The 27,949-nt window shown below is 44.4% G+C and overlaps 1 protein-coding gene across 1 annotated transcript; it reads right to left on the bottom strand.

Moving 5' to 3' along the window:
- Nucleotides 1-317: 317 nt before the first annotated feature.
- On the bottom strand, nt 318-27,949 carry C1QTNF5 (C1q and TNF related 5). Its single transcript, XM_063436115.1, has 3 exons — nt 27,849-27,949; nt 3,087-3,304; nt 318-940 (listed from the first exon to the last, which is right to left on the bottom strand). Exons 1-3 carry the CDS (start codon nt 27,866-27,868, stop codon nt 411-413), a joined length of 768 nt encoding a protein of 255 aa, XP_063292185.1. The 5' UTR covers nt 27,869-27,949; the 3' UTR covers nt 318-410.

The following is a 27,949-nucleotide window of genomic DNA, read 5'->3' as shown; positions in this document are numbered from 1 at the left end:
AGCTGGTGTATAGATTATGCTCCTGCTGTCTAATTGATCATGTCTCTGCCAGTTAGAAATGTGATACAAGTTAAAATAACAGGCAGGATAAAACTTCTAAAGTGAACACACTGTGCTGTAAGATCTGAATGGGAAAGTAGTGTGGACACTGAGTAGTTCATATAGTTCTAAAAACAGCAATGGACTTTTGTATACATTTGCCAGTCTATTTATGATCAGCTGCTTTGATTCAGGCTGTTGCATGTATTTAACACAGTGCAGTGAGGTACATTATATTTAACAGCAGTGTTTTGACAGGTGACCTTCAATTTGGGGGGAGTTGTGTTATGTGATTGAGTGCTAATATATGTACCTGACATGATATGTCTGGATGGAGGTTTTTGACTTTGTAATTGTACATATCAAATTGTTTATGGATCAGGAGGGGTTATAGGTTTAAAAATAGGATGTGGGTCCCAGTCAGAGTAAATTAGGAATCCAGTAAAGATACTATCAGTCCCGTCACTTGCATATAGCCCTGGATACTCTCCTAGCTGGACCCAGACTTCATCCTCCGGCTCCAGATGTAATGCAGCCCCTCCACACAGACCACCTGGTCTAGTTCCATCTCCTGGCTGAAAAAATGAGGCCTGTGCATGTCCGTTCTTCATCAGCTGCACGTGGAGTGCTCCACGGTAGACTGTGCCATGAAGGGAGAAGTAATAAAGTCCAGGCACAACACAGCGAAATCGACCAGTCTCTGGGTTGTAATGTCCTTGTTCATTTGCTAAGACCTTCACAAATGGAACGGGTTGTCCAGGAATAGGGGGACTACGAGATTCAGATAGTTTAGCACTGAAAGCAGAGCGAGGGGAAACGGCACACTCTCCTTGCTCACCTCTGTCACCTTGCAAACCAGGAAGTCCTTGAGAACCTGGAAATCCTCTAGCTCCTGCCATTCCTGCAATGGGTTAGGGAAAGAAAGCATTAGGTTAGACCTAAATTAGTTTTTTTTCATTTCATTTGTAGAAATGTGATGGGGATTGAATGCAATATGAAAAATACCATATGTTGACATTGTCAAATTAAGCTCCCGTAAACACTTTTTAAATTACATATGTCTTGAAAACAAGAGAACTTTGAATAAGATTTACAGAAAACTATTTTTTTTCTTTTTGCATCCCTCCATTTGAATTCCTGTAAAAACTACAGCTGTCTTCCATGTTTACAAAACAACTTTTTATTGCCTGGTGTAAACCCTGCACTGGACTATAAAATCCCTGTTTAGTAGATCTGTGCAGAGAGAGATGTGACTGCAGCTCCACTCACTGACTAATGCTGTTATTGGCTTAGTTGAGAATGTATGTAAGAATAAGGGGTGTGTTTCAAAGGGGCAAAAAGTACAGCATGCTCTTCAGGCCAAAGATGCATTAAAGTTGTTTTAGGGCATGAAAACAAAAACAAAAAAAAAACAATGGGGCAGGGCATGACTGTCAAGCCAGACCGTTGCATCCTGTCTGAGCTCCGGCATTAAGGATACTATTAATCGAAATTACTACAGATTACACTTTGATCGATGATCTTAGCTGCCTATAAGGTGCTACTGGACCGATTGGGGTGATACCTACACGTGTTTTGATGTCTTCGAGTGTCCACGCTGACGAAGTGCTGTGAGCTGATTTGGAGGCTTAGTACATCTGGGAGAGCGGAGAAGTGGCAGATTTCTGCCCCGGACCTGAGCTACAAGTGGATGCCCCGTTTCCCCCCCCACCCCCCCCCTTCTGGCCCAGAGGGGGTGATCCCAGTCTGCTCTCCTGAGGCTTTTTTGCTCTGCTGAGGACGCAGGGATCAACCGCTGAACGAGCGACAGGCATCTAGGCACACACAATATGGCGTAGGCTGAGTGGTCCCACGATGCTAGAGGAGGTACTTACGACATCCTGCAACACCTCAACTGGCTTTTTGAGTCCTTCTGGGCACAGCTGAAGGTGCGCATGGGAGCTGATGTGCCGAGTGATCTGACTCGAGTTGAGAGTCTACAGAGGGACGAAGTGCAGAAAGAGAGTGACCCCTTTCATGCTTGGGACCGAGTGGCGCATCGACAGAGACCCATGGCACATACAGTGAGATTGCACCACAAATCAAGATGGGACTTGGGACTGCTGCTGACCATACAGCTATCACACACCACTACTCGAGGGGCAAGTGGGCCTACTACCGGTGCAACCGTGGTGGGACTGTGTTCAACCCCTAGAGTAAAATCAGCTGACAGAGCTGGCCCAGGGAATACCTACCTATTTTTAGCATGGTGTCTTGACAGTACTTCTGTTGATCTCACTTATCAAGCAGTCATTCGGTTTCTATATACTCCTGTAGAGTATCCATCCATTTGTAGCCTATTGGGGGGGCCTTCTGGGAGTTTTCACTAAGCTACTTGCAATCCTTTACAGGTATTCACTGTTTTCCCTTTCCAGCCTACTCACAGTGCATATGACCTGCTGCTTTCATATTTTTTTTGAAAAATCATGTCATGATTCCCTTTTATTCCAGAAGTTTGGTCCTTAAGGGGTTAAAAAAAAAAAGCCGGCATATCACTAGTTAAAACTAGTACAGCTATATTGTGTCCTTCGTGGCTGGATGCAGTCTCTTACAGGCTCAGGCAGTCTTGCAACTGTGCTTTGTGTTTGTTGGGAGACCGAGCAGAGCAGCCATACTCTGTAATTGGTATCCGTAAAAAATGCTGCATACATACAGGGCTTTGTTTACTAGTTTAAATTACTGACATGCTGGTATTTGGTTTTTAAAATGTGAGCATACACTTTACTTTTTTTTTTTTTTTTTTTAACTATACCGGATTATAACTAGACGACCCTATTACCGATTTGGTGTCCCCCCCTTCCTCTTTTTTTCCCTCCTTATTTTTACTGGTGAGCCCGCTCCATGACACATATATTGAGGAGTGGGATAAGAAGAGACTAAGATAATTAGACACTAATATTTCCCAAGGATTGAGTGACGGCTCCTGCATACAATGTAACATTTATCTTGATACATGGCATTATTTTGCACAGAAGTCAACGCGATAGCTACAATTCCATTATCTTTACCTGGTTCCCCACGTTCTCCCTTTGAACCACTTGTACCTGAAGCACCATCTCTCCCATCTCTTCCATCTCTGCCGGCAGTCCCCACACTCCCATGTGTACCAGGAACCCCAGGGATCCCTGGGGCCCCACAGCAAGATTGAGCTATCTGGTTATCCTCAATTTCACAGGAGAAGGATACAAGAATGAAAAGGGCAAGAAAACGGAAGAACAGCATAGTCCTGGGGACAAAACACAAATTTAAGTATGGGAGAAATAAATTTAAAAAAAATAAATGTACCTACAAAGAAGATGTAAAATTAAATTTTTACGGTGCTTCTACTCATAATTACTGCTGCCAGTGAATATATTTACCGTGGATTCAAATTTGCTGGTCGGTGATAGTGAACAATCGAAGCTGTACTATAAATAACTCCAATGAAAGGGTTGTTACACTCACCTTCTAAAGCACATATATCACACACTTGGAGATATAAATTAACAATATACACAAATAGACTGATACAGGTAAATAGTCCAGAATAGGAAACGGTGACTAATCAACTCCTCAGTATGTATGTATAATAGTATTGATATTTTCCTACACGGTTATCCATTAAAGGATCACTATAGGGTCAGGAACCCAAACATGTACTCCTGACCCTATAGTGTTAACACCACCATCTAGCCCCCCTGGGTCCCTCATGCCTCCATAAATATAGCAAAATCTTACTGTATTCAAGCCTGAAGCTGTAGATCTGCATGCTGTTTGCCTAGGAAAAACAAGCAGTCTGCTGACATCATTAGAAGTGGTAGCCTGATTCAATCACAATGCTTCCCCATAGGATTGGCTGAGACTGACAAGGAGGCAGATCAGGGGCAAAGCCAGCATAATTCAAACACAGTCCTGGTCAATCAGCATCTCCTAATAGAGATGAATTGAATCAATGAATCTCTATGAGGAAAGTTCAGTGTCTGCATGCAGAGGGAGTCTGGATGCATTTTAGGCAGCTATGAACCAGTAAGGATCTCTAACAGCTATCTGAGGAGTGGCCAGAGAAGTTATCACTAGGCTGTAATGTAAACACTGCATTTTCTCTGAAAAGACAGTGTTTACAGCAAAAAGCCTGAAGGTAATGATTCTACTCACCAAAACAAATTCAATAAGCTGTAGTTGTTCTGGTGACTATAGTGTCCCTAACGTTTGAATGGCCCCATACCGAATAGGGCAAAACCAAATTCGCTGCGTATGGAGCAATTCAAACTGCAAAAATTGTCCACACTAGAGGGAGCGGGGCCTGATGCTCAAGATGGCCTGACCTCCCGCTCTTTACATCTACAATCTCGATTAAATTGCCATTCAGTGATGCGGGAAACCGCCTGTTAATGCCATGGACAGGCATTGTCAATGCTTGTGCCGATATATGTCTGACTTGACCCGGTCCAAAGGGTTCTCACCTTGTTTGGATCCTGCGGTGTCTGGGCGTGGAGAGCAAAGAAGTTCCTGTATTACCAGACTAGGTGTTTTGTCTCTAGGCATATTACTTTCTCACAATCTACTAATGTCTTACCCATCTTGGATACCACTACTCTGGCTTATACTTATTAACTTATAACTTACCGTTCTACTTGTTGGCCTTTACCCAGCTTGTTCATATGGACCCCACATGATGCTACACCTAATTATCCTTTTCAACCATGCTGTCAGTTTGCCGATCTTTCTTTCATTATTATGCTATATGAGCGCTCTACTGAAATTTATTTTTCTTTTAATTAAACAAAACAAAACAATTAGCAGCTTCTCCTGACTTTTGATGCATGTATAATGTTATTTTTACTCATGACATATGTTGCTACTACAAGTGTAATTATCACCCCACTTTTAAAAACTAACGAATGTAAAAAAACAGTTGTTCACACTATCTAACAATGTCTTCAATTAGCTAATCACGCTCTGAACGAGCCTGAAATACATCCAGATTTCAGATGGACCAAATGCTGCTGGAATGCTGAAATCTTTAAAATTAGGCCCAGATTTTAAAAATCTAAGCTATTTGTCTACAGGCAGCACTAGCAACCAGCAGGCAAATAGTTAAAGAATCCTCTGAGGTCCAAGGGTTACCAATCCCAACTACCATGCCATATTTCTACTACCTTCTGGAACTACTTGTCTGGAACCATTTGACACACTTTCCCAACTCTAACTTTCTCCTCTAACCAATTGCCAGCTGCCAAAGTAAAATAGGGGAGTTTATAAACCCCCTTTATGCTCTCCCTCCCCCTTTCTATTCCATGGTTGGGGTCATATCTGCTAAACAGTGAGCAACCAGTGGCTGTTTACTGTAATAGAAAACTAGCGACTAGGCAGCCATTACTGGCAAGTCACTAGCAAAGCCCCATGTAAAACGAGGGGATCTCTCCTGAACATTTTCCAGTGGAAAGAAAGTGCACACAAACCCCACACAAAAACACACTCCAACAGCCTTCAATAACTGTCTGCAATCTATTTACCGCCATTATATTTCTATTGTCAAAATAGATAAGGGAACAGCTCTATAGACTGAAACAGATTGCTAGGCATGCAATTTTTTTCTTCTAATTATACATTATTTATATAAATTCTATGACCTTTTATATGTAAAATAGCACATGTAATTGTTAATCCAGCGAACAATTAGACAAATTACACTGGAGGCTAGGATCACGCGCTGGAAGTTGGGAGAACGGCTGATAGTTTTGGAAAAGGCATTTTATAATATAACATTTTAGTAACTACAGATCATTCCTGTAAAGGAAATTGGTAGGGATTGCATAAGACATGAAATGGTTGTAGAGAAAGATGAATGAGATGTAAATGGTGCAGCAAACATTTTCCCCTTACTGTACTAATCGGCACAGGGAAACTCTCCTCTGGGCGTGCGTCTCTCCTACTTGATTTCAGGCTAAGGGAAAGCAATGCCAGCAAGGTTTAGGATCAAGGTGGGGCAGGTTCTTTGCAGCAGGGTGGGGAGAAAGAGATAAAATTATGTTATTGAAGAAGCTTTGTGCAGCAATCGGAAAATGTAGAGAGATAATCTATACATTTTTTACCGTACATATCCATCTTTGACCCTGCAAGCTGGTCGTCGGAGAGCAGGTGTAGAAGGGGACGGACTAGTGAGGCGAATTGCCCCACTGGCACTACCTAAAGGGGGGAACTTACGCAGGAAGGGGGCAGGTCCACCTGAAGAATTGACAGGTCAGTGCCATAGGTTAGCACTATGGGGTATGCATTAGAGCTGTGTCTAACATCAAGTGTAACAATCACTGATAACATGTTTGATGCTCTTTGCAGGAGAATGGGGCAATGGGCTTACAAGACTATTAAAGGAACACCATAGTGTCATGAATGCGCCAATCAGCATCGCCTCATTGAGATGCATTGGGTCTTGGCCTCGTAGATACCGATTGTCAGTGCTGCACACTGTGCAGTAGTGACACAGGAAGTATCGTCTGAGTGACTGCCACTCTGTTATTAGGCAGCAATGTAAACCATGCCTTTTCTCTGAAAAAGTAGTGTTTTACATTAAAAAGCCTGCACTAACACACTATACACCAAAACCACATTAAGCTGTAGTTGTTCTGATGACTATAGTGTTATAGATAAGTCCCTCATTCCCACGGTATCAGGGAGCTATCTACCAAAATGCTAAAAGACCTAAATTGGTCTTTCAGTCACATTTACTAATACTAAGCAAAGATTACTTAGTATTAGTAAATTATGCCCCTACTCTCTATACCACGAGTAGGGGCGTGTCTATTAAACTGAAGAAAAAAAATCCCCCTTGTGTCCCCTCTCCTGAGCCCCCACCCGTGCCGTGCGAGTGGGGACTATTAAACTGAAGGTAAAATGACTAGCAATCTGATTGGTTGAATTCTAAGTCAACCAATCAGTGTTCTGAGTCAAATTGCAGGGCGTGGGAAGGCTTTATAAGGTTCCCCCCATAAGTTCCCCCCATTCTCATTTAGGGACCCCACCTGGCGCTCAGGGGTGGGGACAATAGGTCCCCCCCTCATTGATTTTATGGCCCCCACCCGCCGCTCAGGGGAGGGGGCCTGGGGGGCTCTAGGTCCCCCCCTTTAGTTTAATAGTCCCCACTCGCACGGCACTGGTGGGTGCTCAGGAGAGGAGACACAAGGGGTTTTTCTTTTTCTTCAGTTTAATAGACACGCCCCTACTCGCGGTATAGAGAGTAGGGGCATAATTTACTAATACTAAGTAATCTTTACTTAGTATTAGTAAATGTGACTGAAAGACCAATTTAGGTCGTTTAGCCTTTTGGTAGATAGCTCCCTGATACCGTGGGAATGAGGGACTTATCTACTAAGCGGCTGCAAGATGCAGCCTCGGCACGAATAGGATCGGCGTTTAATTAATTTGAATGAAATTCCGATCCAAACAAAGTGCCAAATTCCGTTCTAACACGAATAGAGAAACTGTTCTCATTTTGTTAGGACACCATTTGGCAGTTTCGCCGGCGTTCTGTCTAAATGACAGGACGTTCAGGAAAAGTGAAAGGATGCATCGCGGGAACACTGAGGAAAGGTGGGAATTATGGGAAAATTTCTCTTTGACCATCGGAAATTAAGCACACTTTGCTCCTACGCTGGTCAGAGATAGTCAGGTGTAGGAAACCTCCATAAGACAAGTAGTCCCTACTTTGTCTTATGTTTTAAAGAAAACTAGAGCAGACAGGAAGACATGAAGAACAGATCCTGAGAGCGGGAGAGAAGAGGAATCAATTAAAGAAAGGTAAGTTCGGCATGACAGTGCTGCTTTAAGGCATTTCTGCTTCTGGATTCTCTTGTTTTTACTCTCATTTCCGACTTTTATTTTTAATTCTTTATTTTATCTGTACAGGAAAATACAATAATGCCTACAATGCCATGACAACATATCCAAGCTGAACCACAACATATATGTTTTAACACAAGCATGGCATTAGAAAATTCAGCACAATTTTTAGGAATGATAAGTAAGAAAACAGGCATATCTAAGCTGAGTGAGAATGGTTAGTATTGAAAGACTGATAGACATAAGATATTCACATGCAAGAGGGCTGCTGGGTCGCTTCTTGTTATACTTCTGTTATACTAGAGCAGGGGACCTCAAACTCCGGCCCCCCAGATGTTGCTGAACTACAACTCCCATGATTCTATGGCTATGTAATTCAAAGAATCATGGGAGTTTTAATTCAGCAACATCTGAGGGGCCGGAGTTTGAGGACCCCTGTACTAGAGGTATGGAGGGCTAATTAGTTTGCTAGTGAGAATGTAGAAGGAACCATTTGTCTATCTCCATGTGACAGGATAGAGGTGATCATTACTGACTTTTGTCGTCACTGTTCAGTCATTATGAAACACTGCCTCATAGTGGATTGAAATAGAATTGCAAAATTCAGGCTAAAATTTATATATATATATATATATATATATATATATATATATATATATATATATATGTAGATTTCTGTGGGAAAAGCAAGTCTTATGGCTTGACCGGTGTGCAGATCTTTGTTCATCATTGTATTGACTATCCACTGACGTCATGTGGAAGGGGTTTTCAATCACAATTTTTCCTTACCATAACTTTCTTGGTTTTTGCTTCACAAGTACTGCCAAGCCTCAATAGCAAGCCAGTAACCAACCTCATGCTGATGATTTGCATTAACAATGAAACAGCTGTCCATGAGTGGTTCACAGACTTTGTATCTTTTCCTAAGTTGTTTCAAAACTGTTGTGTACAACTAACACAGACTCCAAGGAATCCATGTTTAAAATAGTATGAGGCAAAAATGTGATTCCTTATTAAAATAATTTGCATATGCCCACCCAGAATCCCTTGCAGTAGTAACATCACTGCAAATTTGTGATTTCTGTGGAAAAACATGGCTGGACTGGTGTGCAGATCTGTGTTAAACAATGTATTGATTATCTGATTGATTGATTGATAGATGGATCAGAATTTTTGCTTAAATTTCACATTGTCGATTTTCAATTTACCACAGTTCTCTGTTTATTGAATAAACACCATTGCCATTTTAATAAAGTTGTACTGTCTTTAAAATAATCATTGATATTAGCACACACACTTGCTTTTGGTTCTTCTGCAAGTTTTGCATTGCTTTTCTTTTAAAACTTTTTTTAAAGAACATGCTTCATCTGCCCTCCCCCCTTCACCGAGAGACTATGGATTTTTTGCTATTCATCCAGATGTTACTTGAAGAATATTTCAATTTCTAAGGAATTAAAGCTTTAATTGCTTTCGACAGCTTTTGCAAATGCTGTTTACAGTTCTTGATGCCAAATATTATCTTGATAACTACTTTGGAACAATTTTAGTTCCATTTATGAATGTCCTTTTGAACGACAACAATTTGGCCTCCAGGGGGAACAACAACAGCATGAAACAGTAAAAAGTTGAAAAGTAATGGAAGTTTTTGGAGATTATTTTTTTGGCCGTGTATGTGGGAATACAGTAACAAACGACAAAAGGTCATCAAGTTGTCTTTGTGAACTTTCATAAAACAACAACAACAAAAAAACACATGCTTATTCTTAATAATGGTAAACACTAGAAAGGATTTCCTTTAACCCCTCAGTGACCGCGGACATATTAGGTAAGCCCAACAAAAACTGGTAGTTAACGACCTCGGACGTACACGATACGTCCGCAGCACATTTGAACGCTGGAAGCGATCATGATCGCTTCCAGCCGCTCTAAGGGTATTGCAGCGATGCCTCGATGTCGAGGCATCCTGCAATACCACCCCTCACTGCCGGGCGATCTCTCCCGCCAGAGCGATCACTTCCGAGTTGCTCCACGTGGTGCCTGGCAGTGAGGCAGAGCATCGGAAGCCATCAGGCAGGCGTCCGATGCTCTGCCTGTGCTGAGTGCCTCGAGGGGTCTGCAATGTATGTCAGATTGTGTGTGGATGTCAGAGTGTGTATGTGCCAATGTGTGTATCTATGTGTCAGTGTGGGTATCTGTGTGTATGTACTAGTGTGTATCTGTGTGTATGTGCCAGTGTGGCCATTTGTGTGCCAGTGTGTGTGGGCATTTGTGTGCCAGTTGTGTGGGAATCTGTGTGTATGCACCAGTGCGTGTATGTGCCAGTATGTATCTGTGTGTGCCAGTGTAGACATCTGGGTTTTTTCAGTGGGTGTATGTGCCAGCGTGTGTATCTGAGTGTGTGTGTGTGTATGTGCCCAGGGCCGTCTTTAAAGCAGGGCAAACGGGACAGCTGCCCAGTTACTCCTGGGGGCCCAAAGCAGCTACCTCGTGGGCCCCACTGTCCGCCCCAAAAAATGTTATTTGCCCCTAGGGCCCGCCGGTGCTGCACTTTAAGAGGGCCCGGTCGGGCGCTGTGGCCCCCTAAAAGCCCCCTTGTTTTACGGCAGCAGGCTGGGAGGAAGTGACTGTGAGTCACTTCCTCCCAGATAGAGTAAAGCCGCGCGGGAGGAAGGAGGAGGGGGCATCAGGAGAGGGCTGTCAGAGCCTCACACTCCCAACTACCTCAGTGTCAGGGTACCTGAAGTCTCTACCTCCGAGAGAGGTAGAGACTTAGACGTCCATCCGTCCGGACGGGCTGTTTCCTCTGTTCCTCGCGGTCCATCCGGTCACGTAAACGCCGGCCGCGAGGGACTCACTTCCTTTTCTAGCATGACGTCCGGAAACCGACGTCATGACGCCAACCCGGAACGACCTGTCACTCAATCCTTCAGAGACTAATCAGGACTCGTCGGAGGCGTGTCTACCCTTCCGAGCCAGGGTATTTAAACTTGCTTCTCCCATTTGCTCATTGCCCTGTCGTGGTTCTAGTCTGCCTAGTCACACAGTGCTCTTGTATTTCTGTTATCCCTTTGGTTCTGACCCGGCTTGTTTGACTTACTCTGTTTATCTCTGTTACCCTTGACCCGGCTTGTTCCTCGCTTACCTGTCTTCTCGTTCCCTCGACCTCGGCTTGTCTTTGACTATTCTCTATATTCTCCGTACGTTAGTCCGGCCATTCTAAGGTCCGGTATACGTATCCTGTACCTGTTTGTACTCTGCGTGTTGGATCCCTGTCCCGATCCTGACATTACGACAGGGCCAATGGATCCTGCAAGTACAAACAGTCAGCTTGGTCCTTCTGATCCTAGGTTCGAAGCCATGGAGCACAGAATGGATCAGATGGCGCTAGCACTACAGGCGTTATTGTCTCGTGCTAATAACCCGCCAGAGGAGACGCGTACTACTTCTATTTCTCCTGTGAGCTCAGGCCTAGAGGTAGCCACTGTAGGTGCCTCTCCCCGTATTACACCACCAGTACGTTATGGTGGCTCACCTGAGAAGTGTCGTGGTTTCCTTAACCAGATCAGTATCCACTTTGAATTACAACCTCGCTCCTATCCTACAGATAGGGCGAAGGTTGGATTTATTATCACCTTACTCATTGAGAAAGCTCTGAGATGGGCCAACCCATTATGGGAGAATGATAACCCTTTGGTATATAATTATAATGCCTTTGTAGCTGCCTTTAGAAGAACTTTTGACCCTCCTGGTAGAAAGGTCAATGCAGCTAGATTACTGTTGCGCCTGAGACAAGAGAACCGAACTCTTGTGGATTATGCACTAGAGTTCAGGTCTTTGGCGGCAGAAGTTAAGTGGAACGAGCAGGCATATATAGATGTATTTTTGAATGGGCTATCAGATGTAATCCTCGACGAGGTTGCTACTAGAGAGCTTCCTGAAAATTTGGAGGATTTAATTTCATTCATTTCTCGTATTGATGAGCGTTTAAGAGAGAGACAGAACACTCGAGAGAGGAACCTTAGACCTTCATTTAAATTAACTCCCGCATTTCAAAGTCCTGAGTCCACTACCTCACTATGTCCTGAACCTATGCAGATAGGCAATACTCGCCTCTCAGAGGAGGAGAGGCAGTACAGGAGAAGGGAGGGATTATGCATGTATTGTGGAGTCAGAGGTCACCTACGCCTGAATTGTCCTAATCGTTCGGGAAACGCTCGCACCTAAGTTTCTCTAGAGGACAGGCCTTGGGTGTTTCTATTTTGTCCTCTACGCATAATTATGAAGATCACAGGCTTCTGCTACCAGTTTCTTTAACTTGGGAAAGGGGAGTACTAAGGACCATGGCTTTGATAGATTCCGGTGCTGCTGAGAATTTTATCGATCAAGCCTTTGCTACTAAACACACTATCCCATCCCAGTTAAGGGATACACCCTTGGCCGTTGAGGCCATAGATGGTAGACCTTTACTTGAGCCTGTTATCTCTCGTGAGACCATCCCAGTTAGCTTAACTGTTGGTATCTTACACGAGGAAAACTTATCGCTTATGCTTATTTCATCCACTTCTGTTCCCATAGTCCTGGGTTACCCATGGTTAAAAAGACATAACCCGGGGGGCGGGGCTTGACCTGCAAGCTGTATAGTCGCATGGCGGAGGAGCTCCCGCAACTCATGCTACTTTTAGGGGGAAAACTCACTGATATCAAGCCTGCAATGAGACCGGGGCACGCTACCCAAGCTGGGGGCACCCTGGTAATCTTACCGACACCAGACTCGAGTTTTTCCCGCAATCCTGGACCTCAGGAGACAGGCTGCGGCCTACGGCCGATGGAGCTGGGGAGAGACGGCCGCTCTCCTTGCCCAAAGGCTGGGGGTACGGAGCCATTGCCTACCCGCTCCCCCCCCTCAGGACCGGCGGGGGTGATCCCGGTCCAACCTCCCAAGGCAACAGGACTGCAGCAAGCACGGAAAGCTGAGTCTCGCGGGATGCCCCTTATAACATGGGACTTCCCAGAGGCGGACGCCACGTGTGGCCACAACTGCGACACGGCAAAGCACCCCATCCTGGCTAAGCTGGACGCCATATTCGACGCCTTTTGGGCAAAACTGGCGAGCAGAGAGCGGAAGGCCAACGAACCGGCAAACTCTCCTGGCAGCAGAAAAAATGAGAGCACAAGCTACAGCCACGCTAGTAACCACCCGACAAACTCTCAAAGATGGCGCCGAAGACGGAGGACTCTCCCGCACGCGCGAAAACTGACACGAGCGAACCACACAGGGAAGCCAGCTCGAAAGGGCCCGAGGGCTCCCACCAGACCCAGCACAAAACTGAGAACGACAACGCAGGCAACAGCAAGCGGGTCTACTCCACAGCACCGAACACAACCACGGCACAGGAGAGCCCCAGTGACCCAGACAGAGACACAACCTACTGGCAACACCAGCACAGGTCTTCATAGCGTCAGGTGGCCGAGAACACCAACGACACTCACAACATCATCCCTTGCTCGGCCCCAGCAGGACTTTAAAGCACCCGTAAAGCTCTTCCCTATGCAGGGCATAGGCTGAAAGGGCACTCGCACTTCGGTAAGGTGCAGAAGCCCTGCAAGATGCCTCTGCCGTACTGGAAGCTGTCCAGCCCCACAACAACCTACACAACCGAGACTGGCGTAACAAACTCCTCAATTATCCTTTTCTTGTTTTTCTTTTCCGTTTAACATTTCCATACCTATAATCTCTTAATCATACCATGCTGTGCCATACGCATAGGTCATGTCCCAGTATGGCCTGCTAACTGCTACTCACATATTGTTGTTATGCCTACACTCATTAGGCGTGTGTTTAGACTACCTGCTCCCATTTAATCTTACTCGACAGAACAGACGAACACTTAGACACTCTGACTAACATACGCAAGTCTAACACAATTGCCACAAAACGTGTATTGCCTAACCATGTTTGCTACCTCTACTTGAGGCCAAATCTACTTAAGTGTAGCTCTTAATAGTTTAACACTTGCTCTGCAGTGCAGCTTACCCGATGTCTTTGAGCTAAAACACACTAGTTTGACCACGCTATAATATATGCATAACTCTACTACATTGATAAATCCTCTAAGCCTGTTTTACAAGCCTGCTATATGAGCCTGTTTTCTAAACTAGTACTATAAGCCTGTTCTACATACCTGTTTTAAACGACCTAGTTAAGCTCTTTACTCATATTATCCACCAGCAAGGTTATCCTAACCTAACATTGCTTTATAGCAACTAATGATAGTAATGCTGTTGTCCTAGCTTGATAAATGAAGGATCACCCGCTAAATATATTACTAAACCCAGGAATACCTCGGATTGTCATATGCATGCCTAATTTGTAGCAAAACTCGCTGTTTTCATGTTTAAACAAAAAAATATGTGCTGTATCATAATGCCACTCTTTGAAATGCCATGAATATGCCTGCAGTAGCTGTCGTGGCCCTGCACGCTTGTTTGTAACCTATATGCACATGCAAAAATAAAGAATTAAAAAAAAAAAAAAAAAAAAAAAAAGACATAACCCTATTATTGATTGGGAGTTAGGGGAGATACTCTCATGGGGCCAGGGTTGCCAGGAGAATTGTTTACGGAGGGTTTCCCCATTGGGTGTAATTAACACACCAGGTAGTTCTACCCAGTCTACAGAGATACAGATACCGCCCCTGTACCTAGACTTAAAAGCAGTATTCGACAAAAAGAATGCTGATACTCTACCTCCACACAGGACCTTTGATTGTAAAATTAACTTACTACCTGGTACCATGCCTCCGAGGGGCAATGTATACCCCCTATCCACTAAGGAGAATTCAGTTCTAGAGGAGTATATTCGGGAGAATCTAGACAAGGGATTCATTAGGAGATCTTCTTCTCCTGCCGGGGCTGGTTTTTTTTTTGTTAAAAAGAAGGATGGTTCACTAAGACCTTGCATTGATTACCGAGGTTTGAATAAGCTAACCATCAGAAATGCCTATCCGATTCCCTTGATTACCGAGCTGTTTGATCGTCTGAAAGGCTCTAAAATTTTCACCAAGTTGGACCTCAGAGGGGCATATAACTTGGTGAGAATCCAGCAAGGACACGAGTGGATGACAGCGTTCAATACCCGTTATGGGCATTATGAATACACGGTCATGCCTTTTGGTCTTTGTAACGCACCTGCAGTATTTCAGGATTTGATTAATGAGGTTCTTAGGGAATTTCAACATGATTGTGTTATTGTATACCTGGATGACATACTGATACACTCTAGAGAGGTTGAGACCCACCACAGACAGGTCAAAAAGGTATTACACTAACTCCTGCAACATGGCTTATACTGTAAATTGGAGAAATGTAGCTTTGACCAGTCTCAGATAGACTTTCTTGGATACGTGATTTCTGGGGAAGGCTTTAAGATGGACCCTGACAAACTCCAGTCCATTTTAGAGTGGCCTTTGCCTAAGGGACTCAAGGCTATTCAGAGGTTTATTGGTTTCTCCAATTATTATAGGCCAGGGGTAGGCAACCTACGGCACTAGTGCCATGCACGGCACTCGAGGTGTCTTTCCACGGCACTCAAGGCTGCTAGAGCCAAACAGGGTCTGGCCTATCAGGAGTCTCAGTGAAACTTCAGATATCTGCTAATACGAAGAGGTAGTGAAGGACAATCCTCAATTTATGCATTGCAGCACATAGAGGAAGTGATCTCAGATCACTTCCTCCCAGCACTTGTGAATGGGAATCCACACTGTAGTAGAGCAGCCCACAGCTGATGTTGCAGCTCCTGTCCTTGACCTGTACCTGCCCAGGCTGGTCCCCACTGGAACCCAGGGAAGCCACCCACACTGCTAGATATACACAGACCTGCAGAATAAGCCTCCCCTCATACAAATAATACGAACAGCCCACACACAAACATACACACAATCCCCACAAACGCAACACCACTAACAATCTACATACATGCACACAATCCCACATGCAGCCTCTCACGTGCAAAACCCCAAACAGCCCCCATTCACTACCTAACACACAATGTGACATATCCATCTACACACAATTCCACAAGCAGCCCTCATACACAGCCCACATTCATATGTATCATACACGATACCATGAACATATACAATATAATAGCTCATATACGCACAAATACAACGATACAAAGCAATTACAGTATAAATAACTCAAGCAGAATACGGCAGCACACACACCTCAATTTAAAAAAATAGGATCGGCAGGGCCGTTTGAAGGAATTTGGGGGCCCCAAGCAAAATGGACATGGTGCCCCCCCCCCCCCCGCACGCAAAGCCTACAAGAACCACAGCATAGTCATACAGTTTAAGTTCACCCACACTTTATATAAATAAAAACGGTTTACAGTGCAAATACTGCTGTTGCATATAATGTGCATAAAACTTGAACATTCTCAACAATTGAAAATTCCCTGTGTTCTCCTCATCTTCCCTTCTCCTCACCCCCCTCCCTGTGTTCTCCTCACCCCCCCTCCTCCGTGTTCTCCTCATCTCCCCTTCTCCTCACCCCCCTCCCTGTGTTCTCCTCATCTCCCCTTCTCCTCACCCCCTCCCTGTGTTCTCCTCATCTCCCCTTCTCCATCCCCCTCCCTGTGTTCTTCTCATTTCCCCTTCTCCTCACCTCCCTCCCTGTGTTCAACTCATCTCCCCTTCTCCTCACCCCCTCCCTGTGTTCTTCTCATTTCCCCTTCTCCTCACCTCCCTCCCTGTGTTCAACTCATCTCCCCTTCTCCTCACCCCCTCCCTGTGTTCTCCTCATCTCCCCTTCTCCTCACCCCCTCCCTGTATTCTCCTCATCTCCCCTTTTCCTCACCCCCCTCCCTGTGTTCTCCTCATCTCCCCTTCTCCTTACCCCCTCCCTGTGTTCTCTTAATCTCCCCTTCTCCTCACCATCCCCCTCCCTGTGTTCTCCTAATCTCCCCTTCTCCTCACCTCCCCCTCCCTGTGTTCTCCTAATCTCCCCTTCTCCTCACCTCCCCCCACCCTGTGTTCTCCTCATCTCCTCAACCCCCTGTGTTCTTCTTACTCTTCCCCCCTCCGTGTTCTTCTTACTCTTTCCCCCCTCCCTATGTTCTTCTTTCTGCCCCATGTTCTTCTTACTCCTCCCCCCTCCCTATGTTCTTCTTACTACTCCCCCCTATGTTCTTCTTACTACTCTCCCCCCTCCCCATGTTCTTCTTACTCCCCTCCCTATGTCCTTCTTACTCCCCTCCCACCCTCCCCGTGTCTTTCTTATTCCCCTCCCCCTGTGTCCTTTTTATTCCCCTCCCCCTGTGTCCTTCTTACTCCCCTCCCCCGTGTCCTCTTTACTCCCCTCCCAGGTGTCCTTCTTACTCCCCCGCCTATGTTCTTTTTACTCCCCCCCCTCCCTCCCTCCCTATGTTCTTCTCACCTCCCCTTCCCTGTAGCGTGGCCGAGCTCAGGGTGCACTTCCTGTCAGTCCGGCCGGGAACAGGAAACTAAATCTCCTGTACCGCGTGGTACCCAGCCGGACTGACAGGAGGAAGAGGAGCTCGGCCACGCTACAGGGAAGGGGAGACGACGAGAGAGGCAGTGCTGCAGCCGCCTGAGGCTCTCTATAGAGCGCTCAGGCGGCTGCAGCCTTATAGAAATGGCCAGCCCTGCTTGGGGGCCCAGGCCAGCTCGGGGCCCCAAGCAATTGCTTGGTTAGCTTGCCTGGTAGCAACGGCCTGAGGATCGGCACGCTACGGGACATCACAATCCTATATCGGCACAGTGCTGCTAAAAGGTTGCCTACCCCTGTTATAGGCGCTTCATTAAGGGATACTCTTCTATTATTGCACCTATTACCAATATGACCAGACAGGGGGCTGACACTAAGACTTGGTCTAATGAAGCTCTCGCTGCTTTCAAGACTCTCAAGGATCTTTTTGCTTCTGCTCCCATTCTAGTCCATCCTGATACGACTCTGCCGTTCCTACTCGAGGTCGATGCCTCTGAGACAGGCGTAGGGGCTGTTCTGTCGCAAAGGTTAGGGGTGGATAAACCACTACTTCCTTGTGGTTTTTTTTCTAAGAAACTGTCTGGCCCTGAAAGTAGATATGACATTGGCGACAGGGAACTTTTAGCGGTCATTATGGCCTTAAAGGAGTGGAGACATTTATTGGAGGGGACCTTACATCCTGTTACTATTTTAACGGATCACAAGAACTTGTCTTATATTGGGGAAGCTAAGCGACTGTCCGCCAGACAAGCTCGTTGGTCCTTATTCCTGACCCACTTCAATTATGTGCTTACCTATAGACCTGGTTCTAAGAACTCCAAAGCCGATGCTTTGTCTCGCCAATATGAACCTTCTACTATATCTGAACCGGTTCTTTCCTCTATAGTTCCGAAATGCAATATTATCGCCAACACGAATCTCAGGATTCACTCTCCGTTACTTGCCGAGATCATTAAACTGCAACATCTAGCTCCTAAACAGACTCCTGAAGGTCGACGTTTCGTTCCTCCTGTTCTACAACTGGAACTGTTGCAATGTTTCCACAACAGCAAGGTGGCTGGACATCCTGGTATTCGCAAGACATGTGCTTTGATCTCTAAGGACTTCTGGTGGCCTGATTTACGGAAGGATATTAAAGATTTCATCGGTGCATGTGAGGTTTGTACTAAGACCAAGCAACCTCATACCCTTCCCTGTGGATTTCTGCACCCCTTAGAGGTTCCAGAGAAGCCATGGTCCTGTTTGGCTATGGACTTTATTGTCGATTTACCTATCTCTAAAAAACAGACTGTTATCCTCACCGTGGTTGACAGATTCACCAAGATGGCTCACTTCGTTCCTCTGCCTAAACTCCCGTCTTCTCCCGAATTGGCGGAGATATTCGCAAGGGAGATTTTTCGATTACATGGGATACCCTCCCAAATTGTATCTGACAGAGGTTCCCAATTTGTTTCCCGTTTTTGGAGGTCCTTCTGCTCTCAACTGGGTATCAAATTGAATTTCTCTTCTGCCTATCATCCTCAGTCTAACGGAGCTGCTGAACGCACCAACCAAAAGATTGAACAATATTTACGTTGTTTTGTTTCCGAACACCAGGACGATTGGGTTGGTTTGATTCCTTGGGCGGAGTTTGCACACAACAATCTCGTTTGTGATTCTACTCGTTCAAGCCCCTTCTTCATGAATTATGGCTTTCATCCATCTATTCTCCCTTCGGCTTCTTCCCAGGGGGTGCCGTCGGTTGATGTTCATGTTGCCAATTTGAGGAAGTTGTGGGATCAGACTCGACAGATTCTTCTGCACAATTCTATGCTGGTTAAGAAACACGCTGATAAACGCAGAAGGGCGGCTCCGGTGTTTGTTCCAGGTGATAGAGTATGGTTGAGTACAAGAAACATCCGTTTAAAAGTGCCTTCCATGAAGTTCGCTCCTCGTTATATTGGACCTTACAGGGTGCTGACTCGCATTAACCCAGTTGCGTATCGTCTAGCTCTTCCAACTGCCTTACGCATCCCTAACTCATTTCATGTTTCATTGTTGAAACCACTAGTCTGTAACAGATTTTCCTCCACATCATCCTCTCCTCGCTCTGTTCAGGTGGAGGGTCAGGAGGAGTATGAGGTTAACTCTATTATCGATTCTCGAATCTCCCGGGGGAGAGTACAATATCTGGTCGATTGGAAGGGATATGGTCCTGAGGAGAGGAGTTGGGTACCTCAGGAGGATGTTCATGCTCCTCGTCTCCGCAGGGCGTTTCACTCCCGCTTCCCATCTCGTCCCGGTTCCTTCCGCCCGGTGGGCGTATCTGAGAGGGGGGGTACTGTCAGGGTACCTGAAGTCTCTACCTCCGAGAGAGGTAGAGACTTAGACGTCCATCCGTCCGGACGGGCTGTTTCCTCTGTTCCTCGCGGTCCATCCGGTCACGTAAACGCCGGCCGCGAGGGACTCACTTCCTTTTCTAGCATGACGTCCGGAAACCGACGTCATGACGCCAACCCGGAACGACCTGTCACTCAATCCTTCAGAGACTAATCAGGACTCGTCGGAGGCGTGTCTACCCTTCCGAGCCAGGGTATTTAAACTTGCTTCTCCCATTTGCTCATTGCCCTGTCATGGTTCTAGTCTGCCTAGTCACACAGTGCTCTTGTATTTCTGTTATCCCTTTGGTTCTGACCCGGCTTGTTTGACTTACTCTGTTTATCTCTGTTACCCTTGACCCGGCTTGTTCCTCGCTTACCTGTCTTCTCGTTCCCTCGACCTCGGCTTGTCTTTGACTATTCTCTATATTTTCCGTACGTTAGTCCGGCCATTCTAAGGTCCGGTATACGTATCCTGTACCTGTTTGTACTCTGCGTGTTGGATCCCTGTCCTGATCCTGACACTCAGCCTGCCACTGGAACCCAGGGAAGCCACCCTCCTGAACCCATAAGGTAGGGCTGGAGGGTGGCTTTAAAAATGTAAACTTTGCATGTGTGTAAGTATGTGTGTGTGTGTGTCTTGGTATGTCTGTGTCTGTCAGGGTGTCTGTGTGTGTGTCACCATTTCTCTGTGTGTGTGTCAGTGTGGCAGTATGTTTGTCTGTGTTTATCAGTATGTCAGTGGGTCTGTGCGTATCTTAGTATGTCTGTGTGTGTCATTATGTCTGTCTGTATGTGTGTGTCATTATGTCTGCCAGGGTGTCTGTGTGTCACTATGTCTGTGTGTCTCTGTTTGTGTCAGTATGTCTCTGTGCATGTCAGTAGATCTCTGTGCGTGTCAGTATGTCTGTGCGTCTGTCGGTGTGTGTCACTATGTCTGTCTGTGAGTTTGTCATTATGTCGGTCAGGGTGTCTGTGTCACTATGTGTGTGTGTCAGTATGTCTCTGTGTGTTGGTACATCTCTGTGTGTGTCAGTATGTCTGTCTGTGTGTGTGTGTGTGTGTGTGCGTTGGTGTGTGTGTCACTATGTCAGTGTGTATATCTGTGTATCTGTATTTAGTATATCTATGTTTCTCTATGTGGTCTGTGTGTATCTGCATGTGTGTCAGGTTGTTTCTCTGCGTGTCTGTATGTGTGTCAGTGTGTGTATCTGTATGTTGTCAGTGTGTGTACCTGCATGTGTATATCTATATGTTGTCAGTGTGTGTACCTGCATGTGTATATCTGTGTGTGCATCTCTATGTAGTCAGTGTTTTTATCTGTGTTATGCATCAGTGTGTCTGAGTGTTTGTATATATGTCTCTGTATGTGTTTCAGGTTGTGTATCTGTGTGTCTGTATATGTTAGTCTGTATCTGCAAGTGTGTTAGTGTGACTGTCAGTATTTATATATGTATTTCAGTGGATGTGTATCACAGTGTGTATGGCAGTGTATGTGTACATGTGCATACATCTCATCATTCAAAGCGCCAACACTACACACAAGTACACCCCTGCATTCAAACTTCAACACTACATACAAATACAGTCCTGCATTGAAACGTCAACAATACATACAAACACACCTTTGTGTTAAAGATAAAATATATATAAACACACCCCAGCATTAAAAAAAACAAAAAAACTACAACACATTCAAACATCAACACACATACAAACACACCCCTCCATTTACACAAACATACTCCATACACAAACATGCTTCCATTCATACACACAAACACAGCTCAGTGCTAAATACAACTCTGCAAGCATGGGAAAATGGTTCTGCTACTGCGTTGGGAAGTGGAGAGCATGATTGCATGTCAGGGAGAGGGGGTGTGGAGTGGGGGGTCAGGGGGCCCTATCAAATGCTTGCCAAGGGCCCAATCAATATTAAAGATGGCTCTGTATGTGCCAGTATGTGTTTCTGAATGTGTGTATGTGGCAGCGTGGGTATCGGTGTGTGTATGTACCAGTGCACATATCTGTGTGTGAAGTTGTGTATATGCCAGTGCGTGTGTGGGTCGGTGTTTATCAGTGTGTGTATCTGTGTGTCAAGGTGTGTGCATGTGTCTGTTTGTTACTAATGTGTGTAAATAGTTGTAATATATTGTATGTGGGGGCCCATGTACCGGCCCGGGGGGAGGACGGCATATGGGGGCGTGCGTGGGTGGGGTAGTGCAGCCACCTCTCTGAAATTAGTTTTTGCATGTTGGGATGTCTGTCTCTTGTAGTTCAGTGAGTAGTGCCAACCCCTGGGAGTTCTGCTGCCAAGATCCTTGGTGGTTCAGAGGAGAAGTGTGTGGACTGCATCTCTGTGGCGTGCAGGCCAAAGTACACATTACTACTGCTTGGCGCTCATTCAGTGCCATGGCAACCAAGCAGCCGCGCTTTGACTCATTAAATGAGTGCTGGGACTGCGAGGGAACGCTTACCAAGCAAACTTCAAATGTTATTTAACATATTGCCAAAATGGCAATATATTAACGAACGCTTTTGACAGGCAGAACTCTAGGATCCAGTTGCATAGTTCCGCCACTCACTAGTATACAAAATTGCTGAATATGTGAGTGGGTTATGCCATCTACTCAAACCTCTTGCTAAAAAGAAAGGGAAGGGTAGGACAAGTGTCAGATTCTTCTTAGTATGGACAGAGAGCACTCCAGAATGCAGCCAATTCAGCTGTTTTGCAGCAAACACAGGAAATGCAAAAGTGATTATCTTTTTCTAATTTACATTTTTTTTTTTTTTTTATTGTTTTTATTTTTGTGAATTCTTTTCTCTCTAATTGATCAAACATGTTCTCCTGCTCCATCCTGGAGAGTCCCTTTGACATTCCAAACTTCTCACTATACTTTTTGATGTACAATCACAGACAAAATTCACTGTATACACATATGTGACTAATTAACTTTCCACATAAAGATATTCAAATACGTAACCATCTGTGCTAAATATAATCCAGTCCTCTCTTGATAAAGCTTCATTTTGAGATGAAACATAAGAAACATATAGACTGATTTCTCTTTTTATCTCCTGCATCTGAATCTAGTTTTGATGAGTAATGTTTGCAATCTGATATATCTAACAACGTTGATATGAACTATTATGTATTGTCTGGTCACGCAATTGCAAACTCAACATATCATCAGGGGTGAGCCAAGAGTCACTGACACCTGGGAGCAGAAATTTCCATGTCTTGTTAACCATTGTTACCATGTCTGCTCTTTTATAAGAATTAACCCTTTCACAATAAAGGGATTCATAGGTGGGGTTAGCAGATCCACCATGTTTTCAGGGACACATGCCACATATACATATTGATGGCCAGAACTTGAAAAGGGTTGCCGTGTAGTATGTAGAATTCAGAAGAAGGTGAATATGATTTAGTAATCAGGCAATGAATAATCCTATGAAATATGCATTATACATGCTGCAGGGCAACCCTTTTCATGCGTTTTCATAAATAGGACAAAATTATGTATCCCTGAAAACATAGTGGATCTGTTAACCCTAATCATAGGAAATAGTGGGGAATCATTATCAAAGTGTTCTGAAAAGTTCCCTGCCAACGAGCTGCCAGTAAAAATTCTGCCACTTTTTTGCCGAAAAAATGGCAGAAAAATCTCCTTAAAAAAATCGACAACTGAAAAAATCTGACAGATTTAATGGGAACCTGTCAGCACCCTCTGAAATTCATCCGAATGCACATGTCTAAACACATAGGCTTGTGCACAGGGTATTATTTATATTATTGTTCACCGGAATCGTTTTACCAGATATTTTTCATGGACAATACTCAGGCACGGGGCCGCCATCAGGGCATGACAGCCATAATGGTTGTCATGTGCCCGGCGGTCCTGAGGTCCCCGGACTGCTCAGGGATTCCTGGGCCCCACATGCACACATATATAGCGACAATTGATATATCTATATATCTATCTCTATCTCTATCTATATATATGTGCATCTTTGGGCCCCCGACTACCTGTACACCGCAGGTGGGCTCAGCACAATCCATCCTCACTTCCCAGCTTCTCTAAGTCTTGCAAGTGATGCGGTCGTCAGAGCCTTGCCACGGGTTACCATGGCATCGCTCTGTGCGGCTCGCGAGACTTAGAGCAGAGCAGCTGGGAAGTGAGGATAGACTGTGCTGGGCCCCCCTGCGGTGTACAGGTAGTCGGGGCCCGCAGCATGCCACCAGACCACCAGGGAATGTGACCTCCCCCCTCCCTGGCCACAGGTAAGGTGCAGGGAGGGGGGAATAAAATAAAATGTATACCAATTATTGGGGAAAAAAATGCTCCCCCCCCCCCCCCAGTGTACGCACCCCCACTACATTTAACACGCTCCGCATTAACTAAACACACACTACATCCTTTCATAAATGCAGACTCGGCCTTCACTACACACACTACATTCACTACACAAACACACACTCTGCAATCACTATACACACACACACTACATCCTTACACAAATGCACACTCTGCATTCACTACCCACACTAGATCCCTTCACAAACACACACTTTGCATTCACTACACACTACATCCACTACACAAACACACACTCTGCAATCAATATACACACACTACATATTTACACAAACTACATCCTTACACAAACATACACTCTGCATTCACCAAACAAACACTACATCCTTACACAAACACACACTCTGCATTCACTAAACACACACTACATCCTTACACAAACACACACTACATCCACTACACAAAGACACACTCTGCATCCACTATGTACACGCTACATCCACTACACAAAGTTTCCTTCAGCATTTACTATACACACACTCTGCATTCACTACACACACTGCATCCACTACACAAACACACACACTTTGCATTCACTATATACAGTACACAAGCACACACTCTGCATCTAATACAAACAAATACTACATACATTAAATAAATGTACAATCTGCATCAACTATACACTCTGCATCCATGACACACACATCTCATCCACTTTACATATTCTACATCCACTATACACACACCAAATTCAGTACACACACACACACTTCATCCTACTGGATCGACTCGGGGGCAAGCCTTGTGCGCTGACTTGGGGCCCAGAACTTGAGCTGTGTCAGGGGCCCCAAAATTTCTGATGGCAGCCCTGCTTAGGCTAGCCCAACTGTCAAATGAGTTAATTTTCAGAAAAAAAATGGTTTGGCTGAACCGAATAGTGTATGGGTTCAGCTTCTGCTTTGTGAGATTGTATGTATGTTTCACTGTAACTCTCTCTGTACGAATAGTGCTCGAATGCACTCAGATCAGCGAATGAGCCGGTGATATCCCCAGATTTTCAGTGCAGGATGCGGAAGCACTCTCTGCACACGTCTAGTCTGCTTGGCAGTCAGGCTCCGCCCCACTAAGGGATTATGTTTTTAGTTATATTTTGCCCTAGTATTCAATGCTTTACCCTTTTAAATAGTCTTATTTTATTATTTAATTAACCTGAATACACGTATATGCTTGATTAGCATGGATTTCATCACAGTTTCTGTTTCTCACATTGCTTACACACTATTATATGACTGTTTTTTTCTTTGTGATTGTCAGATTGTTGTATGAAACCCAGAATGCAGTACTTATAGAGCAAAACTAAATAGCAAAGTCCAAGGCAGACAAATCTAGATAGGGGAAAGCCAAATAGTCAAAGCAGTCCAAAGGTCAAAATCCAGGCAGGAAGGTTCAGTAGTGGAGAGACAAGCCCAGGGTCAGAAAATCCAAAAAGCAGGGCAGAGTGTTTACTAACATCCAGAGTGTTTACTAACAGCAGAGAACAACTGAGCAATGATAGCTTAGATTGTTTAGTTTAAATAGGGCACCTATACTACCCTATTTGTGTATAGGCCACTGATGGCTAATCTCGACACCATAAATCGTTTCTGGACTACATTTCCCATGATGCTCAGCTAGCTTTTAGTGTCTAAAAGCTAGCTGAGCATCATAGGAAATGTAGTCCAGAAACGATTTATGGTGTCACGGTTAGCCATCACTGGTATAGGCTATCAGAGATCTGGGGTTACTATTGGAGGTCATTAGGTTAGCCTTAGCTTATTTTTAGGGGAGGCTCAAAAAATAAGCCCTACCCCGAAAATAAGCCCTAGTCGCTAGTTCGCTAATCTATGTTTGGGGAATTTTCCCCAAACATAGATTTGTGTGATTCCATTCTCAAGTAAGCTAATCTATGTTTGGTAATGTATCTGCAAACATAGATTTATGGAATTCCATTCGCAAGGAAGCTAATCTATGTTCAGGGAAGTTCCCCGAACATGGATTCGCGGTATTCCATTCGCAAGTAAGCTAATCTATGTTCGGAACTGTTTCTTCGAACATAGAATTGTGGAACTCTATGCCCTAGTGAACTGGTCTATGTTTGGGGGAATTACCCCAAACGTAGACCTGCTTTCTAGCACATGCTTGCTACCGTTTTTCCCAAAATAAGACATCCCCCCAAAAAATCCCTAGTGCATTTTTCGGGGGAAAATTAATATAAGACCCAGTTTTATTTTCCGTTGAAGACAGTAGCTGTGCACACAGAGCTATCATGCAGCATATAATGATTGTGCAAGTCTCCCTGCTGTCCTATGTTGCCTGGGAGAAATGACTCAATATGGGGTTGGAAGGTTGTGTCCCGCCTCCTGTATTCGCGCATGCGCGTGTTTGTATTCTCCTTCTATAGATTATGATCCAGATGTGATATTCAGGTACACGACAGCCACTAGAGGTGGATTTAAGAAATGTTTTCTATTATAGGAATAAAAGGACAGGGCCACTACACCCAGACCACTTAGTTGAGACTAAAGTGTCCCTTTGATTTCCAAAATTCCAATATTTACTCGTTCAGTGAATATAACCCATAGTGTAGCATTTACTATTTTTTTTCCCTGCAAGAACGCGTTGGAGACAAATCTGCTCTGTATAGTTTTATGCTATTTGTATTTTTTTATTAAATATCAGTTCTCCACATACTGATGCTGGTACGGGTAATATAATTCATAGAGATTATCAGTAAAATAAAGTGTTACTGTACAGGAGAGAAGAAGTTGTAAGAAAATAAATATAAAGACACTGTTCTCATACGAGCTGCATGATAGTCTCTCTCTCTTTTTTTGTGGCATTTAAAGCTGTATCATGTTCCAGATCTCCTTCCACTGTTGGCTCCTCCCACTTTGAAAATTCTAATTGTATCCTTCTCGGGAAAACACTTTTAAAGTAAATAAATGAAAATGCCTTTTCTGTCCTTTAAGCTGAGCTGTTCTGACAAAACATTTGCCTTGTATATAATATTCTCCAAGAGTCCCGGTTTAGTGGATACAGTCCACTTATCATTCTGATTCCTATTTCAATTAGTACAGATACATAGTATCTTTAGCCCATACAAAAAAAAAAACACATTTATAAATGCATATTGAACGATAGAAAGGCTAAGTAACTTTAGTTAAAGGCAATCTATCGGTGGAAATGGGAAAGTCAGGAATTCACTGGGTTTTAATAACAGAGATTGGCACCAGGCTAATACGCATGTGAAATAATTAGAGTATTTAACAATTCTGATAGAGAACATAAATACTTATTCACATCAGTTAATAAAGTTTGTTAACATAACTTTCCATTTTACGTACAATGGAGTCATTAAGTCTCTTGCTAACTTTTGATAGTACCACACTGCCCCCTCCCTCACCCATCCCATTAGACATCAGCTATGGTATGTATAAAACCAGACGTGTCTTGTAATACCTACATCTGCATTTTAAATTCCATCCTCAGTTACCTTAATATGTTTTCTAACTGCGTTATGTCTTATTGTTTTCATGTAGACAGTCTTTATGTTATTTGATACTTTGCAACACTTTCTTTGTTTGTCTGCAGCTCCTTACATTAGTCTACCTTGTACACCAGTATTCTCTCTCTGTGCCTTTTAGTTTTTTCATATACATTTACTGCTCTTGTTTATTTATTTATCTCGGTTAACATATAGTTTCTCTTAGTTCGTAGTACTCACTCTATTCGTCCGTCTGCCATGGGCTCCCAGTGTCTGCCTGACTCTCTCTCCAAGCAGTGACGCTTTATCCCTTTCCCTCCCCTCTTTTCTCCTTGGTGAGT

This window comes from Pelobates fuscus, chromosome 11, assembly GCF_036172605.1.
Source record: "Pelobates fuscus isolate aPelFus1 chromosome 11, aPelFus1.pri, whole genome shotgun sequence".
Lineage (NCBI taxonomy): Eukaryota > Metazoa > Chordata > Amphibia > Anura > Pelobatidae > Pelobates > Pelobates fuscus.
The sequence above is the reverse complement of the archived record's forward strand: the minus strand, read 5'-3'. Positions and strand labels throughout refer to the sequence as shown.

Excerpts from the sequence above, each read along its gene's own strand:
- C1QTNF5 (XM_063436115.1), bottom strand. The coding sequence starts at position 27,868 with ATGGCAGACGGACGAATAGA. Across the intron at positions 3,305-27,848 it reads ATGGCAGACGGACGAATAGA|GACTATGCTGTTCTTCCGTT; the intron begins GTGAGTACTACG and ends TTTTGTCCCCAG. Across the intron at positions 941-3,086 it reads GGGAGAACGTGGGGAACCAG|GAATGGCAGGAGCTAGAGGA; the intron begins GTAAAGATAATG and ends AACCCATTGCAG.